The 16,022-nt window shown below is 54.5% G+C and overlaps 6 protein-coding genes across 6 annotated transcripts; 5 read left to right on the top strand and 1 right to left on the bottom strand.

Moving 5' to 3' along the window:
• Positions 1 to 478: 478 nt before the first annotated feature.
• Positions 479 to 1,852, top strand: LMH87_005699 (uncharacterized protein; the record flags this gene model as incomplete). Its single annotated transcript, XM_056203464.1, has 1 exon — positions 479 to 1,852. One exon carries the CDS (start codon positions 479 to 481, stop codon positions 1,850 to 1,852), a length of 1,374 nt encoding a protein of 457 aa, XP_056058922.1.
• A 126-nt stretch (positions 1,853 to 1,978) lies between these two features.
• Positions 1,979 to 2,700, bottom strand: LMH87_005698 (uncharacterized protein; the record flags this gene model as incomplete). The annotated part of the gene is made up of 2 exons (XM_056203463.1): positions 1,979 to 2,203; positions 2,269 to 2,700. The coding sequence occupies 2 exons, from the start codon at positions 2,698 to 2,700 to the stop codon at positions 1,979 to 1,981; spliced, it is 657 nt and encodes a 218-aa protein (XP_056058921.1).
• Positions 2,701 to 4,264: 1,564 nt separating this feature from the next.
• Positions 4,265 to 8,873, top strand: LMH87_005697 (uncharacterized protein; the record flags this gene model as incomplete). Its single annotated transcript, XM_056203462.1, has 4 exons — positions 4,265 to 4,588; positions 4,669 to 4,834; positions 4,889 to 5,200; positions 5,251 to 8,873. 4 exons carry the CDS (start codon positions 4,265 to 4,267, stop codon positions 8,871 to 8,873), a joined length of 4,425 nt encoding a protein of 1,474 aa, XP_056058920.1.
• A 926-nt stretch (positions 8,874 to 9,799) lies between these two features.
• LMH87_005696 (uncharacterized protein) lies at positions 9,800 to 11,781 on the top strand (the record flags this gene model as incomplete). Its single annotated transcript, XM_056203461.1, has 5 exons — positions 9,800 to 9,863; positions 9,939 to 10,490; positions 10,595 to 11,102; positions 11,177 to 11,375; positions 11,458 to 11,781. The coding sequence occupies 5 exons, from the start codon at positions 9,800 to 9,802 to the stop codon at positions 11,779 to 11,781; spliced, it is 1,647 nt and encodes a 548-aa protein (XP_056058919.1).
• A 422-nt stretch (positions 11,782 to 12,203) lies between these two features.
• On the top strand, positions 12,204 to 14,082 carry LMH87_005695 (uncharacterized protein; the record flags this gene model as incomplete). Its single annotated transcript, XM_056203460.1, has 4 exons — positions 12,204 to 12,576; positions 12,636 to 12,934; positions 12,993 to 13,487; positions 13,564 to 14,082. 4 exons carry the CDS (start codon positions 12,204 to 12,206, stop codon positions 14,080 to 14,082), a joined length of 1,686 nt encoding a protein of 561 aa, XP_056058918.1.
• Positions 14,083 to 14,757: 675 nt separating this feature from the next.
• Positions 14,758 to 15,825, top strand: LMH87_005694 (uncharacterized protein; the record flags this gene model as incomplete). Its single annotated transcript, XM_056203459.1, has 4 exons — positions 14,758 to 15,017; positions 15,095 to 15,333; positions 15,398 to 15,591; positions 15,646 to 15,825. The coding sequence occupies 4 exons, from the start codon at positions 14,758 to 14,760 to the stop codon at positions 15,823 to 15,825; spliced, it is 873 nt and encodes a 290-aa protein (XP_056058917.1).
• Between the last annotated feature and the right edge of the window lie 197 nt (positions 15,826 to 16,022).

Genomic DNA, 16,022 nt, shown 5'->3' with positions numbered 1-16,022 from the left:
GAACGCTGATTTCTTTATATATATATAGAAATTTGCTGTAAATAGTACAGTGACTGCAACGACTGCAGCGACACAAGCCGAGGCACTTGCAAGCCTCGTTCCTTCACATATTTGCTGGGGCGCATTCGGTATAGATCTCGACAAGGCACGAGCGCTGCAATTTCAAAGAAAAAGGCCCGCTATCGATGCCGGATCGCGGAGATGGGCAGCAATGAGCTGGGGAACATTGAGCGGCGGCATGGTCCGCGCGTCGACGTGGCTGCAGGGTGAGATTGTGGGATCCATTGTAGACCTTGAGCGCCAACATGTGAAGACGCACTTACACGGCGGCGACCAGCACAGGCTGCCCACAGCCTCGCGCCGGGCTCGGATTTCTGCGGCAAGAGCAAATAGATAAATAGGTCATGGGCATCCTCTTGGAGAAACTATGTATCCAGGCAAGATCTCGTTAGTCCTTGTTCATTATCCTTGAACGAAAATGCTGGGACGCTGTCTCTTGTCTGCCGCACTCGTCGTGGCCCAGGCCTTGATGGTCCGCGCCGCGCCGCCGATGCCGCACGACCCCCGCGCCGCGCCCATCGTCCCCAGCCAAGATCCCTTCTACGCCGTCCCCGACAACGTCGGCTCCTCCCCGCCCGGCACCATCCTCCGCCACCGCGCGCCGCCGTCCGAGATTGCGGCCTTTGGCCTCGCGCCGGTGCGTCTGGCGGCGACGCACCAGCTGCAGTACCGCACCAATGACAACCTGGGCAACGCGACGGCGACGGTGCTGACGGTGCTGGTGCCGCACCACGCCGACATGCGCAAGGTGCTCTCGTACCAGGTCGCCGAGGACGCGGCGGCGATTGACTGCGCGCCGTCGTACGGCCTGCAGCTCGAGTCAGCGACGGGCCCGCTGCTCGGCACCGTCCTCACGCAGGCCGAGATGCTGCTCATCGAGGCCGCGCTGGAGCAGGGCTGGGTGGTTGTCGTCCCGGACTTTGAGGGCCCCAGGGCGTCGTACCTGGCGCATCGGCTCGCCGGCCAGGCGACGCTCGATGGCATCCGCGCGGCGCTGCGCTCGGGGGACATCACGGGCATTGAGAGCGACGCTACAGTCTCCATGTGGGGATATTCAGGCGGGAGCATGGCCACGGCGTGGGCGGCGGAGATTCAGCCGACGTATGCGCCGGAGCTCAGGATTGCGGGCGCGGCGATTGGCGGCACGACGCCCAACATCACCAACGTCGTCACGACGATCAACAAGAGCGCCTTTACGGGGCTCATCGCCACCGGCATCATGGGCCTGAGCACGCAGTTCCCCGCGCTCAAGGCCGAGGTCGACCGACTGCTCAAGCCCGCGTACCGGGACAAGTTCGAGCAGGTGTACCACCAGTGTCTGTTGGCCAACGCCGCGAGCTTCCTCTTCAGCGACGTGGTGGACATGTTTACCGACACGCGCTTCGTGTACGACAACCCCGTTGCCGTGGAGGTCCTGGACGAGGTGTCGCTCGGGCACGCGGTGCCGCAGATTCCCATCTACTGGTACAAGTCGGTGCACGACGAGGTGAGCCCCGTGGAGGACTCGGATGATTTGTATGACAAGTACTGCGCGGAAGGCAGCGGTGCCACGGTCGAGTACGTCCGCGACGAGGCGTCGGAGCACGGGAGCATGGCGGTCACGGGCGCGCCGCGCGCGATTGCCTGGCTGGAAAAGGTCATGAGCGGGAGGCAGCCTAGGCCGGGCTGCTCGCGGGAGACGGTGCTTTCGTCGCTGTGGGACATTTCGACGATTGAGGTCGTGCCGGGATTCATTCTGGACGCGCTCCTGGACTTGATTGGGAAGCCAGTTGGACCGATCCTGTTTGGGTAACGTGAGCAGCAAACACCCAGCAGAGCAGGAGTTGAAAAAAGAAAACTTCGTGCAGTGAAACATGGTATATGTATATGTGTTCTAGTTAGTATACGAGAAGAGAAATCTATACGTCCTTTTTCCATCCTACTCTGCCGATTCGGGCGCAAAGGGATCATTGGTGGGATCCGTGTTGCGGATGTACTCTTGCCTGTGGGCGACCGTCGCGGCCACCTCCTCGCCGTACTGCGCGGCAACAAAGCCAAACGTCATGTCGATGCCGGCCGAGATACCCGATGACGTCCATATATTGCCGTCGCTGACCCAGCGCGCACGGCGTATCCAGTTAACCTTGGGGCCCAACCCCATCACCTACAAACGCACTCGTCAGTCTGCCGAGCCCTCGTCGCAACGCTCGCGATTTTGAGACAACTTACCCAATCAAACGCCAGCTTATTCGTCGTTGCTCTTTTCCCATTTAAGAGCCCCGCGCGGGCCGCCAGCGCCGCGCCGGTGCACACCGTCAGGAAGTATCGGAGCTTCGGATATGCCCGCGCCGCATAGTCGACGAGCGCCTGCGTGCCGGCCGTGTCGCGCGTGCCGCCGCCGCCGGGGATCAGCAGGACCTCAATGTCATTGGGTGGATTGTCAAAGGTGTGTGTGGGAACAATCTCCTGCCCGACGGAGCCGGGGCGCGCGGTGCGCGATGTGACGGGCGCGAGGGTCGCGGCGAGGATGTACACAGTGACGGGGACCTGCTGCGCGAGCACGGCGAGGATGTCGAGCGGGCCGGCGACGTCGAGGAGCTGGAAACCTGGGAAGAGAGCGACGGCGTACCTGATGGGCGGCGGCTGGGTTGAGTCTGCCATGGTGTTCGGGTGCTGCTGTCAAGACGACTTTTTCTATTATGCAGGTTGTGTTGTAGAAGTGAAGTCTTAAGAGTAGAGTCTGTATGTGTGAAACGTCGTACAACGGTCGGTCCCCACGGTCCAACGGCCTACAGGCCGTGCACCGCCCGCATAATGGTACACGCTGCGAGTAAGGAACGCAGGACTGACTCCACTAAGCAAATATATACTTTCATGACAAAAATCTGACTTTTGGACTCGAAGAGTACACTGTGGCTGGAAAGAGCCAATTACAGGTGGGCGGTCCCTGGATTGTGTGGCTGCGTCATACCCTCACGACCAGCACCCCGCCACAAGTGTATTGTGACAGCTATCAGGTCTCTTTTCTATCAACGCAGGGAATACTGGTTTCGTTGTCGCTGCGATGGCCGTAGAAAGAAACTCTCTCTTTCGTAAATTACTAACCTCGCGGCGAGAATTAGCATCGAAACGATCTTCTACGCCTCGCTGGCCCCGTAGAGGCTGTGATTGCCTCAGGAGGACTGAGCTATGGGGAAAATCAAAATTGGTAACTTTTCTAGGATGCAACATCAAAGATTGGAAAATGGCCTATTTATTGTCATACTGTTGAACGAGGCTGGAGTGGAGGACCAGGCCGAGGGAAGCTGTGTTACCCATCTCAAGCCGAGTCTGCGGAGGGGTTTCTCAAAAAGACAAATGCACTGCAACTCCAGAAGACAAAAAAAAGAAGAAGGAAGAAATGAATGAAAAATGCTAGAGTGGCCACCCTGCCTGGATCTGAGGCAGAGCGACCGCGACAAGGCACAATTGGGCTGCCCGGATAATACAACACCACCACGAGGCTGATTGATGCACTAACGAGGACGTTGCAATAGGCAGCCATCAGGCGGCAAGAATAGCACCTTGCCGTGTGATTACGCTAGACACAGTCACCTTGCAACTACGCGTGGCTATGCGAAAAATATGCATAAATGGGGAAATGCCAATTATACGACAGTACGTTCGCGCATCGCATGAATATAGATATGCCTTTGCGAATCGACAACTATCCAGTGGCGCACTAGCTAGCAGCTGGCACGGGCCGTACCTATCGAGCGACAAAAGTGTAGCCCAATATTTAGTTGACATGGCGGGGTTCCCTGAAGAGAGCGTAAGAGCGACCAGGCAGACACGAGACGAGACAGTTGTTGAGTGGCCACAAACCTGAATGGGCCACGCAGCAACAATAAAATGCATTATTCGCTCGCCGTATTGCAGTTTATGCCATCACTTTGCCCGACTGTCTCGGGCGTTACCTGGTCGCTCTTCCCCTGTCAGCGGCCTCAGCCGGCAGGGCTGCGCCCCGGATGACCTGCCATTCAAGCTCCGCACCTGACCGACTTGCTGGCCAGGCGCTTCACCAGGACGCAATCTGCCGTCTGACATACATCCCTTCGCCACTTGCAGGGCGTTTTTCTGGTCTCTGACGGATCCCAAGACTTATAAGTAGATCTGAACCCCCGCGATCGTAGCGTTGCGCCACTCCCGCCCTCGGGATCACGTTACGGCTCTGTTGTCCCTCACCATGGATGCTCAGTTTGCGGCTATTGCCGCGGACGCTGCAAAGGACGGCTTCCCGTCTCTCAAGACTGTTGGCGATCTCATCAAACAGGTCGAGCTTCAGAATGCACAGTTTGAGGCGTTCCGCGCCAAACGACAAGCCGTATTCGGCGCCATGGCCGCTGCTATGAGGCCGGTTGAGGTCATCGGCGAGATAGTTGCTGGCGTCGCTGAAGAGGGCTTCCCGCCAGCCCAAAACGTCTTTGCCGCCGTCGTGTATCTCATCAAAGCTGCGAAAGATACCAGTGCCATGTACGACGGCATCATTGAATTATTCGAGCAGTTGCAGGTATGTGGACCAAGAAACACGAAGCACACCCGATTCCCGGTCTAAGCTTTTTTCAGCCATGCTAATGGAGGATCTAAAAGGACTTTACCCTCCGTCTAAATATATACGTCCAACACAAGTTGTCTCCGCCGCTCAAGCAGAAACTGACGACCATCATGGCGACGCTATTCGAAGTGCTGGTTATATCCACACAAGAGATCCGTCGTGGCAGGTTCAAGGCCTACTTTAAGCGGCTGTTCGGAATTGGTAGTCCAGTCAAAGAATCCCTGGAGAAGTTGCAAGCTCTTACGACAGGAGAAGAAAAATTAGTTCTAGCCGAAACATATGGCAGTGTCTCGACGCTTCACGAAACGACCGAGAGAGTAGAGAATCTCTTCAGTCTTGTCAACGAAAACGTCAAAAATCTTCGGCTTGACCACCTGGGCCAAATTGACCTGTTCCAGAGAGACAAACTCAAGGCCGTTTTGGACCCATCGCCGTTTCCAGAAGACTTTTACTCGGCCTTTACAAAATCGCGAATCGCAGAAACCGGCGACTGGATATTGGAGGATGAGACGCTACAATCTTGGATAAGGGGCGAGAAACAGCACCTCTGGATCTGTGGAAGCCCAGGTATTTGTCTCACTCATTTTTATTGATAGACTGTTTCTAACTTTCGACAGGAACTGGAAAGTCTTTCCTCACAGCACGTATCGTTTCATGGGGCATTGAAAATCTTGGAAACATGGCCTACTTTTTCTTTCGAGAGAATAATCCGGAGACCAAATCAGTCATACAAGCAATCCGTGACGTTGCCTACCAAATCAGCGAAAGCGACGCATCCTATGCAAAGGCGCTGATTGCCGGTCTTCAGAGCGCCGAGGAGATCAAAACGGTGGCGAGCGCTTTTCGGCGCTTACTTGTACAGCCCCTGCAGAACTTGTCGCGAACCACGCCGACATACATTTTCTTGGACGGAATTGACGAAGCATCCCATGAAGAAATCAACCAGCTCTTATTTCAGCTTGCCCCTGGCGAGAGTATGGACCTCGAAACATCATCAAATATTTGTGTCGCCCTCGTGGGGCGATCATACATGACGGAAAACATTGTGGACAAGTTAGACCCTCAGGGTACTGGTGATGTCTTCAGTACAATACAGATCACAACGGACCGAAGTGCTAGTGATGTCGCTGCATATATCGCGAGCGGCGTCGCACAATCTCGCATTTTAGCCCGTACCACTCCAGCATTCAGAGAAGAGGTCATTGCAACGATGAAAGTGCAGGTCGACGGCCTCTTTATTCTCGCAAAATTCATGCTAGCCGAGGTGAATCGCAAGCGTCATCCAAGGTCCATCCAGAAAGCTCTGGAAGCATTTCCGAAAGAAATTGACGGCATGCTATTGCGGACCCTCGAGAGTCTTTCTGAGGCAATTTCCGAGGAAGAGGCAGAAGATCTCAACGAAATGCTTCGTTGGATCGTCTGTGCAGAGGAGGCATTGTCCTTGGAGCAGCTCGAAGCAGTCCTCATCTTGCGATTTGGAGATACACCCTATCGGCTAGAAGAGAGCCTACGAGGACAATACGGCTGCTTCTTCGAACTTGAACGAGAAGACGGTCTTTCAACCGATGATCTTATCAAGGAATTCGAGAGAAAACAGCGCATGTTAAGAGGTTCCAGCCCAGGCTCAAGATCCAGCCCTGATAGGCGTGTCAGCGTGGGTGAAGTCATCGACTTTGGAAAGCAGCGACTTGCTAGAAGCACCAGCCAAGCATCAAGATATAGCTCTGACAGACGTATCGGTCGGAGTGAAGCCATCGAAGTCGAAAATGGCAGCCCAGCATCAAAGTCTAGCCCTGGTAGACCTGTCAATTTGGGAGAAGTCATCGAAGCTGGCAATGCTCTGAGACCAAAAGGGCACGAAGAAGCGTTGCGCCGCTTGAGCATGTCCTCGGATATGAGCTCTCCGAATAGCCCGACGCGGAGCATTGACTTAGCTGTTACTTCCACTGAGATGGAATACCGATCCAAAAAGTCCACCACTTCTGTCAGCTTCTTCCATAGCACGGTTCGCGAATTCTTCAGAAACTTTCCGACAAATATTGCCAATGCCTCGTTCAAACCAAGCATCACCTTTGATCATGTTGAGGCACGGCTGCACATTGTGAAAACGTGTCTGAAGATATTTTCCGACAACGCTTGGTTTGAAAAGTTTGATCTTGGTTCAGGAAAAAGTGCAATAAGGCAGTATGCTGCATGGTACTGGCAGGAGCATCTTGCCGCGTTGGATCCGACTACCGTCGACATCACTGACAAGAAGGAACTGGCACCCCAGATCGTCGCTATGCTTACTGATGAAGCCACCATCAATGCATGGGTTTTACCTTACTTGAAGAATAACGAAGGCCTGGAGGTTCTGAACGAGACCAATCTCACGGATATTGTGCGTTGGTTCTCTGACACGGATGTGGTCGGTTCTTTGACTGGCCCCGCAAAAGACTTTGCAGTGTCACTGGCAAAGAACCCGTCCAGGATTTCAGAACCTATCGGTCGTCAATTTGCGAAGGCCTGGCTCTGTGCTGACTTTGAAGGCTATATGCCGACCGTCTTTTGCTTCGACATCGTCCAAAGCGCAACCCTCATGGCTTCTGGCTGCAACAGTTCTGGGGAAGAAAGTCACTGGCTTGAAAGTTCTCTCGATGAGAGGATTAAAAAAGCGCATACATGGGCTGGCTATCCGGAGACAGGAGTGTGGCACAGAAGAATCGGAAGCACGTACTTGACCCTGGGTAGACACGACGACGCGCTGGCCCATTACAACAAGGCATTGCAGATGGATAACAACAAACTTTTCACATATGGAAGAATTGCATATTGCCTTTCCAAAGATGGCAGATATGTGGAAGCGCTTGATATGGCGCTGGAATGCGTGGTCCTCGAGGAGCAAGCTGCTGTTGACGGCAAATTCAACGCAGAAGCGAGCCAGCGCAGCAAATGGAGGCTCTACAAGGACTATTACCTCATAGCGCAGTGCTACTATCATACATCCCAGGTCGAAGAGTCTCTGGAATACTATCGCAAGGCTATTGAAACTGCCACTGCTGTTAAGCTCAACCCGTCGGAACAGTTTCAGTCGGAAGTGGGATATCTGGAGACTCTCTACAACGAGAACATGCACTCGGAAATGATGGAGATTGTCGAGCAACTGTCTCTGCAAATTGCGAAAAAGACGAAAGGAGAGAGCCGACTGGTCGAAATGTTCCTCGGGCAGGCTAACAAACGCCTGGTTCTCGACTGGATTCCAAAGGCTGCTAGCACAACTGGAAAGACGCAACCTATCCTGAAGCTATTGATGCTGTCCATCAACACAGCCCATAACCTGCGAGATCCAGTCGTTGTTCTGTATCTGCGGCTTGCTTACGGCGCTACATGGACTTATAGTCACTTCATAGCGGACGCCACACAACTCTTCGAGCAGATCTCTCTAATTGAATATCGCCCAAAAGGAACTGTTATCATTCGGCAAGCGCATGCCATTTCGTTCCAACGACTCGCTGCCTTGTATAAAAGGCAACTTCTGCATGCAGGAGTACAGTCAAGTGAAGCTACGGTTTTGCTTCAGAAGTTGGAAGAAGTGAGATTTCAGCAAGAGCAGCACCAAAACACCGACACGCCATTGAACGTTCGAGGCTCCGATATAAACATGGCTGCAGTATACCTCGGACTTCATCAACGCCTCACGGGAAACACAAGCGCAGCAGATGCTATACTTAAACCACTTGTTTTGTACAGCTTGGACTTGCTTGCCGACTCAGAGCCCGAGAATGATGTTTACGCCTTGGACAACCTTCTTTGGCTCATGACGGCAACGGGAGATGTCAAGCGAGCCCAGGCTTTGGGCCAGTCCATGCGCCGTGTCAATCCCAATGCGTCCATGGCGACAACACAAAGCGAGTCCCCTATTTTGCAGAGACTAGAGCCCAAACTGCCCGACATTCAGCTGGCGGACCGCAGTTGTGCCCAGTGTCTGCATAACATACCCTGCAGTGACGACTTTTCCATTTGCCTGTACTGCATGGAGTGCTTTTGCATGTGCTGCATCAAGAAAGTGATTCAAGTGCCCGGGAACCAAACAAGCGATAAGCGCAGTAACGTTATCTGTCGAAGTGACCATGACTGGTTTGTGGTGCCACCATTGAATCGTACATTACATACTGGTGAGATTTTGGAAGCGTCAGGGATTAGCTTTTTCAGCGAGTGGGAAGAAGCGCTACGGAAGCAGTGGATGGCGAAGGGGATTTGATGCATTAATATGGCGTTTTTTCTTGGGTTTGTTATTTCTTAGAATATCATTATAGTTCACGCAGTTTATAATTTCGCATCCAACTCTACTAAATCTGCTTTTGCTTAGCATTTAATGAAAATTTCAGTAACCCCACGCCTGTAGGCACGCATGTGAGGAGCTATTACGTGCAAAACTTGATAAGGATAGTTCAAAAAAATTAAAGACAACCTACAAGTACTGAGCACTTTTTTGTGGTAGAAGAAGAAAAGAAGGCTAAAAAAAAACGAACATCCTAAGAATGCTGGCGGATCTCTCCCGCCGGGAATTGAACCCGGGTCTCAAGCGTGACAAGCTTGCATACTGACCACTATACTACGGAAGATTGAACAGTTGTAGGCAACTGTCGTAGTGCGGATTGTGAAACGAGTGGCGCTAATTTGTAATAAGAAGGCTACGCGTCCCCGTCGTTGCTACGCTTTGCTGATCGGCGCCGCCGTTCTCATGACGGCTATATCGCCGGCCGGCCGGATGCTCGCCATACCGCCTATTGAGCTGGTTACACACCCGTGTCGCATAATTGACTCATGGTAGCATTTTCGTATAAGGCTGTTTCTAGAACCATTTCGTCTCATACCATGATTACACTGCATAAGAACAGTTTCTACCAACCATAGGCTATTCAACCGCTGGCTACATAGATACCTCGACGCCAAACCGGGGCCGAGTATCGCCCAGCTGTGCGGGGAGAGAGCCCACTTGCCGTATAGAATCCTGGGGTACAACAACACCTGGCAGGGGACGGAGGAACACCTTTCTAATCAAACGCCGCTCGGCTTCGCGGGCGTCTCCAAGTTTTCGTACTTTAAAGCTGTACCCTTGCCCAACATTTTGTTTCTCTTCTTGCGGATCTCTCCTACTAGCTGTCAATCTCCACGACAGCAACCATGATTTACAGCAGCCAAGAGTCGCTGGACATTCCCAACGTCGACTTGCTGACGTTTCTGTTCGGTGCGGAGCTCGGCCACTTTTATCTCGGCACCTTTGCTATTTGCTAACCTTGACGGGGGCGTCTCTCCTCACCAGACCACAAATTTTCGCGCTCCCAAGAAGATACGTTACTGCACGCGGAGGCGCACGATCCCGCCAAGGGCATCACAAAGGCCCGCGCGCGCGACCTCACCAAGCAGCTCGCCCATTTTCTCCGGCGCGAGTATGGAATCGGCAAGGACGGCGGCCCGGGGAGCGACGTGGTCATGGTCGTCTCATCGGGCCAGTCGGCGCTCCCGTGCCTCTTTTACGGCGTCATCGCCGCCGGTGGCATCTACTCGGCCGGGTCGCCCATGAACACGCCGTCGGACCTGGCGCGGCAGCTCCGCGACGGGCCGGGCAAGGTCCTTGTGTGCAGCAAGGACGCCGTCGAGGGTGCCGTCAAGGCGGCCGAGGAAGCAGGGCTCTCGCAGCGCCACGTCCTGGTCCTCGAATCGCACCCCGAAATTAAGCTCTACAGCGTGGACGGCGCGGTGGCCTGCGACTTTCGCGGCAAGCTCGACTGGAGGGTCGTAACGGACCCGGAGGAGCTCGAGAAGAGCAAGATATGCATCCTGTACTCGTCGGGTACCACTGGGCTGCCAAAAGGTAAATTCACCGCCAAATCCGTGCTACATGGCCGCCGAGGGCCAACCGCTCCTTTTTTCTTGTCTTGTCACACATGCTAACGGGAGAAAAAAACCCTGTGACAGGCGTGCTCGTGTCGCATCAGAACATGGTGGCCGAGATTTTCCTCACGAGCTCCGTGGACCGCAAGTACTGGGACAAGCAGCCGGCGTGGACGAAGCGCACGCTGGCGCACCTGCCCGCGGCGCACATTGCGGGTGTCGTCAACTATTTCGCCGCGCAGTTTTCGGCCGGCGCCACGACGTACTGGATGCCCAAGTTTGAGTTTGGCGACTTTGTCAAGCACATTCAGGCGCTGCAGGTCAACATCTTCTTCACGGTGCCGCCCATCTACATGGCCATTGCCAAGCACCCGGCCGTCAAGGAGCAGTTCTTCCCCATGAGGCAGGCGACGGTGGGCGCGGCGCCGGTGAGCGCCGAGATGCGCACCGAGGCCAACAAGAAGATGCCGAATCTCGTCATCGGCCAGGTGTGGGGGATGAGCGAGACGACGGGCGCGGCAACGTACACGGCTGTCAATTCGCAGGAACAGGCTGGCAGTCTCGGGGAGTTGCTGCCGAATCTTTCCGTCCGGTACAGTTCTTACTACAACTTTTCTTGGAAGGGAAATTTGGAGTGTGTGTGTGTGTCGCTAACGTTGTGAAAAGCCTTGTTGACGAGGAAGGAAACGACACGGCTCCGGGAGAGCCGGGCGAGATTCTCATCAAGGGGCCGATTGTCACCCAGGGCTACCACAGAAATCCTGAAGCCAACGAGAAGACTTTTACGACAGACGGCTGGATGCGGACGGGAGACATTATGCGCATTGACTCCAACAATCTGTACCATATTGTAGACCGCAAAAAGGTAGGACGTGAAGAGAGGCTCTCCTCGGAGGAGACAACGCCTGACAGTTTGCCCTGGATACAAATTCGCTGACTCGCTTTAGGAACTGATCAAGTACAAGGGGCTACAGGTCGCTCCCGCCGAACTCGAGGGCTATCTAGAATCTCATCCCGCAGTCGGCGACGCCGGCGTCATTGGCGTGCCGTATAGAGACACAGAGGCACCTAAGGCGTTTGTCGTACTGACCCCGGCCAGCAAGGGCAAGGTCACTGAGCAGGACTTGATGCAGCATGTGCACAGCAAGGTTGCCGACTACAAAAAGCTACGCGGCGGGCTGGTTTTTGTCGACGTCGTGCCCAGAAGCCCGAGTGGGAAGATTCTGAGAAAACAGCTTCGCGAAGCAGAGAAGCGCACGTCCAAGATCTAGCGTCGAGTGTGCCGGTTCGCGACCATTAACGGGAACCGGCCCGCCCATGTAGCAAGAATCATGCTAGATACGCGAGAATAGACTTATGAAACGACGCATTAGTAACTGCGGCCCTTGTTCGTGTTTCGGTATCTGCATCATGCGATAGGACGGATACTTGCGGCTCCGATTCCCAACACCGTAAAGGTGGCTGTCGGATGCGGCACCTTCCGTCGGGTAATGCACTCCTTGTGAACCCCCACATCGGCCGACCGGGGCGCGGGAGGCGGCCGCTGTTCGGCATTGACTAAAGCGCCGGGGGTACGAGCTGCGATGCGCGGCATAGACTGGCGTACGCCAATGAATGTTTCTGGCCGCGACAAGTAACGCTCATCTCTTTCACATAGCCCGTGTCGTTCAACGCGCATCACAGGCAGGGAACCATGGCCGCCCAAAACGAGAGATACTCTTCAAAGGAAGAGGCAATTCGCATTTTCCAATATTTACTCGGCGTTTTTGATCCCATATCGCTACCGTCCGAAGTTGCCAGTCGGCAAGGCAAGATAAAATTCACGGCCGAACGCGACCAGCCGTATTTTCCTATCCCATTCAAAGAAACCGAGACGACAGCGGCAATCAAGGCCATTGAGGGCACCGTCGCCGCTCTATTGGCAGAGACGAGCGACGACGGAAGCGCAAAGGATGCGCAGGTACATGTAAACCTGGAGAAGACGACTGCGTTTCTATTCCAGGCGTACCTTGCGCGGGTGGGTGGCCTGGGCAAGCTGGACAAAGAAGTCAAGGCGCTACTCAAAGGTAGGCAATTTACAAAAATGCTACAATGTGTGAGCTATTACTCACGAGTGCAAAACTAGATACCGATCTACTTCAGGCGCAGTCCAACTCGTACCGGCGCATGTCGGCAAATCTATACAAGACCAAGCAGCCCGGCGAGTACTACCACATCCACGGCTCTCTGGAGGCCTCTACGACGCTGAAAATGATTGGATTGGAGTCGCATCGTCCGGATCTCGAGACCCATGAGCAAATCGTCGATGCCATTGAAGGGGCTGTCGAAAAGTTCACCGTCGAGGAGCTAGAGGCGATGAACAGGGAACATCGCCAGGCCGGTGTCAAAGCATTTAAGCACACCGATTTTGCCAACACCCCGCACGTAAGTCACCTCAAAATTCCGACGCATGTTACCACACACTCACGGAATTCATGTACAGGGCAAAACAAATCTTGCATTGCCTCCGTGGTCGGTAGAAAGTCTCGAGTCATCAACACCAAAGACACCCCTCCCTCGGACCCAAAAAGGCAGGCTCCTCTCCGGCGTCAAGGTTCTCGAGCTCTGCCGCATCATTGCCGGGCCCATCATCACCAGGATCCTCGGCGAGTACGGCGCCGACGTTCTCAAAGTGACCAGCCCCAACCTCAGCGACGTGCCGTTCTTCCAGGTGGACGGCAACATGGGAAAGCACGCGACCGACATCGACTTGAAGACGCCGCAGGGCAGGAAGCTGTTTGAGGAGCTGCTCGAGGATGTGGATGTCGTCGTCGACGGGTACCGCCCGGGCGCGTTTGACAAGCTGGGCTACGGCCCCAAAAAGCTTGCTGAGCTGGCCGCGAAGCGCGGGAAGGGAGTCATCTATGTCAACGAAAACTGCTTTGGCTACGAGGGCGAATGGGCACACCGAGCGGGATGGCAGCAGATTGCCGACTGCGTAAGCTTCTTCTCTTTTTCCCCCTTTCACCACTACACCTCCTATCGTTTTGCAGCCGCACTGACAACTCTACTAGGTGACTGGCATTGCCTGGGAGCAGGGCCGCTTCATGGGTCTCGACGAGCCCGTCGTGCCACCGTTTCCCATCTCCGACTACGGCACGGGGTGCATGGGCGCCATCGCCGCGCTCGTGGGCCTCTACCACCGCACCACGCGCGGCGGCTCATGGCACGGCAAGGCGTCGCTGCTGCACTACGACCTGCTTCTCTTCAAGGTCGGCCAGCTGTCCGCGCACGTCCAGCAGCAGCTCCGCTCGGCCATGGGCGCCGAGGTGCTCGCCCTGCGGCACGCCAACAGCGTGGACCAAATCTCCGGCACGACGCTGCGGCAGATGCGAGCCGCGTTTCCGGACTTTGTGGACAACCCCAAGTATCTGGACCACTGGTACTCGGCGGCGTACGGAAAGGACGTCTCGGCGGTGAAGCCCGTGGTGGAGATTGACGGGCTGGATGTTAGTTTCCAGAGAGCGAGCCGGCCGAACGGCTCGGACGCACCGACATGGAATTTCGGCGTGGATAAGGACTATAGAAAGTAGATGGCGAGGGAGCGGGAATATACGGGCCTGTTGACTGAACAGAACGGTGCCGTCGAATGGCTATCCGCGGCCGGATTGAATCCGCGGCCTTATTCGCAGCTAGGCGGACCGCGGAGCTGCCGCGCTTTGTATGGAGTAACTAACTAAATCTGCAGCTAAAATGCGGGGGAGGGGTCATGGTCCATTAGCAGAAACGTTATCAATCATCACGAATTGCTGACAATGATCAGGTAATTATCTGTATCTTTCTGTAAGCTAATGAGATGCATCGTTCAATGGAGTCGATATACCGCTTTCGGCGTTTCATTATTGTTTGATTTGGTTACTTGCGCTGCTGGCGGACCGGAGGACAATGTGCGATCTCCGCCGTCTCATCAAGAGCGAGGTGCACTTCCCGACAATCGGCCCCGCCACTTCCCTACGTTCCCGCACTTGTTGCTGGTCAGGCTCAAGTGTAATGAAAATGAGCTGATTGGAGGGGCGCTGCGCTTTACTGTAACGGGTCCAACACGCGACTGATTGAAGAGGGAGCACACTTATATGTCATTACCCAGCCTCACTCATGCCCTCACAGCCTTTCGTCCAGGTATCCCCATCGCACGTTGCCAGCCGCCTACCTGCACTACTTCCCGTTTTTGTGAGGATCGACCAAATATATCATACACAGCAACAACCATGGGCTCTGAACAAGACATGAAGCCTCTGGGCCAGGACTTTACCAAGTCGGTGATTGACGCCACCGGGCCCAACGCGACCCCGCGCATGCGCACCGTCATGTCTGCCTTTATCCAGCACATTCACGACTTTGCGCGCGAGGTCGACCTGACCATGGACGAGTGGCTGGTCGGTGTCAACATGATCAACTGGGCGGGCCAGATGAGCAACGACCGACGCAACGAGGGCCAGCTCATGTGCGACGTAATCGGTCTCGAATCGTATGTTATTGCTCCCCTTTCGCATGTCGCTGCAGATTGAAAACTTGGTCTATGTCTAACGTTTTGGCAATTTACAGTCTTGTCGATGACATTACCGTTCGCGCCGCCACCAAAGCCGGAAAGCCCTCCACCTCAACCGCCATCCTCGGGCCATTTTGGCGAGCCGACGCGCCCGTTCGCGAGAATGGCACGACAATCACATTTGATACGCCGAGTGATGGGCAGGTCACCTTCATGCACGGCCAGGTTACGTGCGCCGAGACGGGCAAGCCTCTTGCCAATGCAAAGGTTGATGTCTGGCAGGCCTCCACCAACGGTACGCTTCCTCGGAGAACCCATACTTTCAATGTCAACACTGACATCTTTTTTTCTTTAAAAAGGTCTTTACGAACAGCAGGATGAGAAGCAAATTGATCACAACCTCCGTGGCGTCTTCGTCACAGACGCCGAGGGAAAATACTCATTCTACTGTCTGCGCCCAACACCGTACCCGGTACCCATGGATGGCCCTGCCGGCAAGCTCTTGAAGCTTCTCGACCGACACGAGTTTAGACCTGCCCATATTCACCTCATTGTACGCACCACCGTCGAATGCTTGCGGAATTATTAGACTGACGTGAAAATCTAGGTAACCGCAGAAGGCTTCAAACCTTTGACGACGCAAATTTTCGACAGCAAATCCGCCTATCTCGAGGATGACAGTGTCTTTGCTGTCAAGGATGGGCTCACCGTGGACTTTGTGCCACGCAAGGATGACGCCAAGGCGGAGTGGGATCTCGAGTATAATGTCAAGCTTGCTGCTGCCTAAGTTTCAATGTTTTATTTCATGTATGCGTTCCATACATAATTCATCCACCATCATCTCAACAGCGCTATACATATGGGCGCGATTCTTTCTTGAAAGTGTAGTGTATCAAAGCGGTACCTTATTCTGTAGGGCTGTGCCGAGAGCAGCCCTTTCGGCTCCAAGTGCTCAACTAAGAGAGGGCTGAGATGCACGCCAAT

The sequence above is a fragment of the Akanthomyces muscarius genome, chromosome 1 (assembly GCF_028009165.1).
Source record: "Akanthomyces muscarius strain Ve6 chromosome 1, whole genome shotgun sequence".
Classification (NCBI taxonomy): Eukaryota; Fungi; Ascomycota; class Sordariomycetes; order Hypocreales; family Cordycipitaceae; genus Akanthomyces; species Akanthomyces muscarius.
This window is presented reverse-complemented; position numbering and strand designations above follow the sequence as displayed.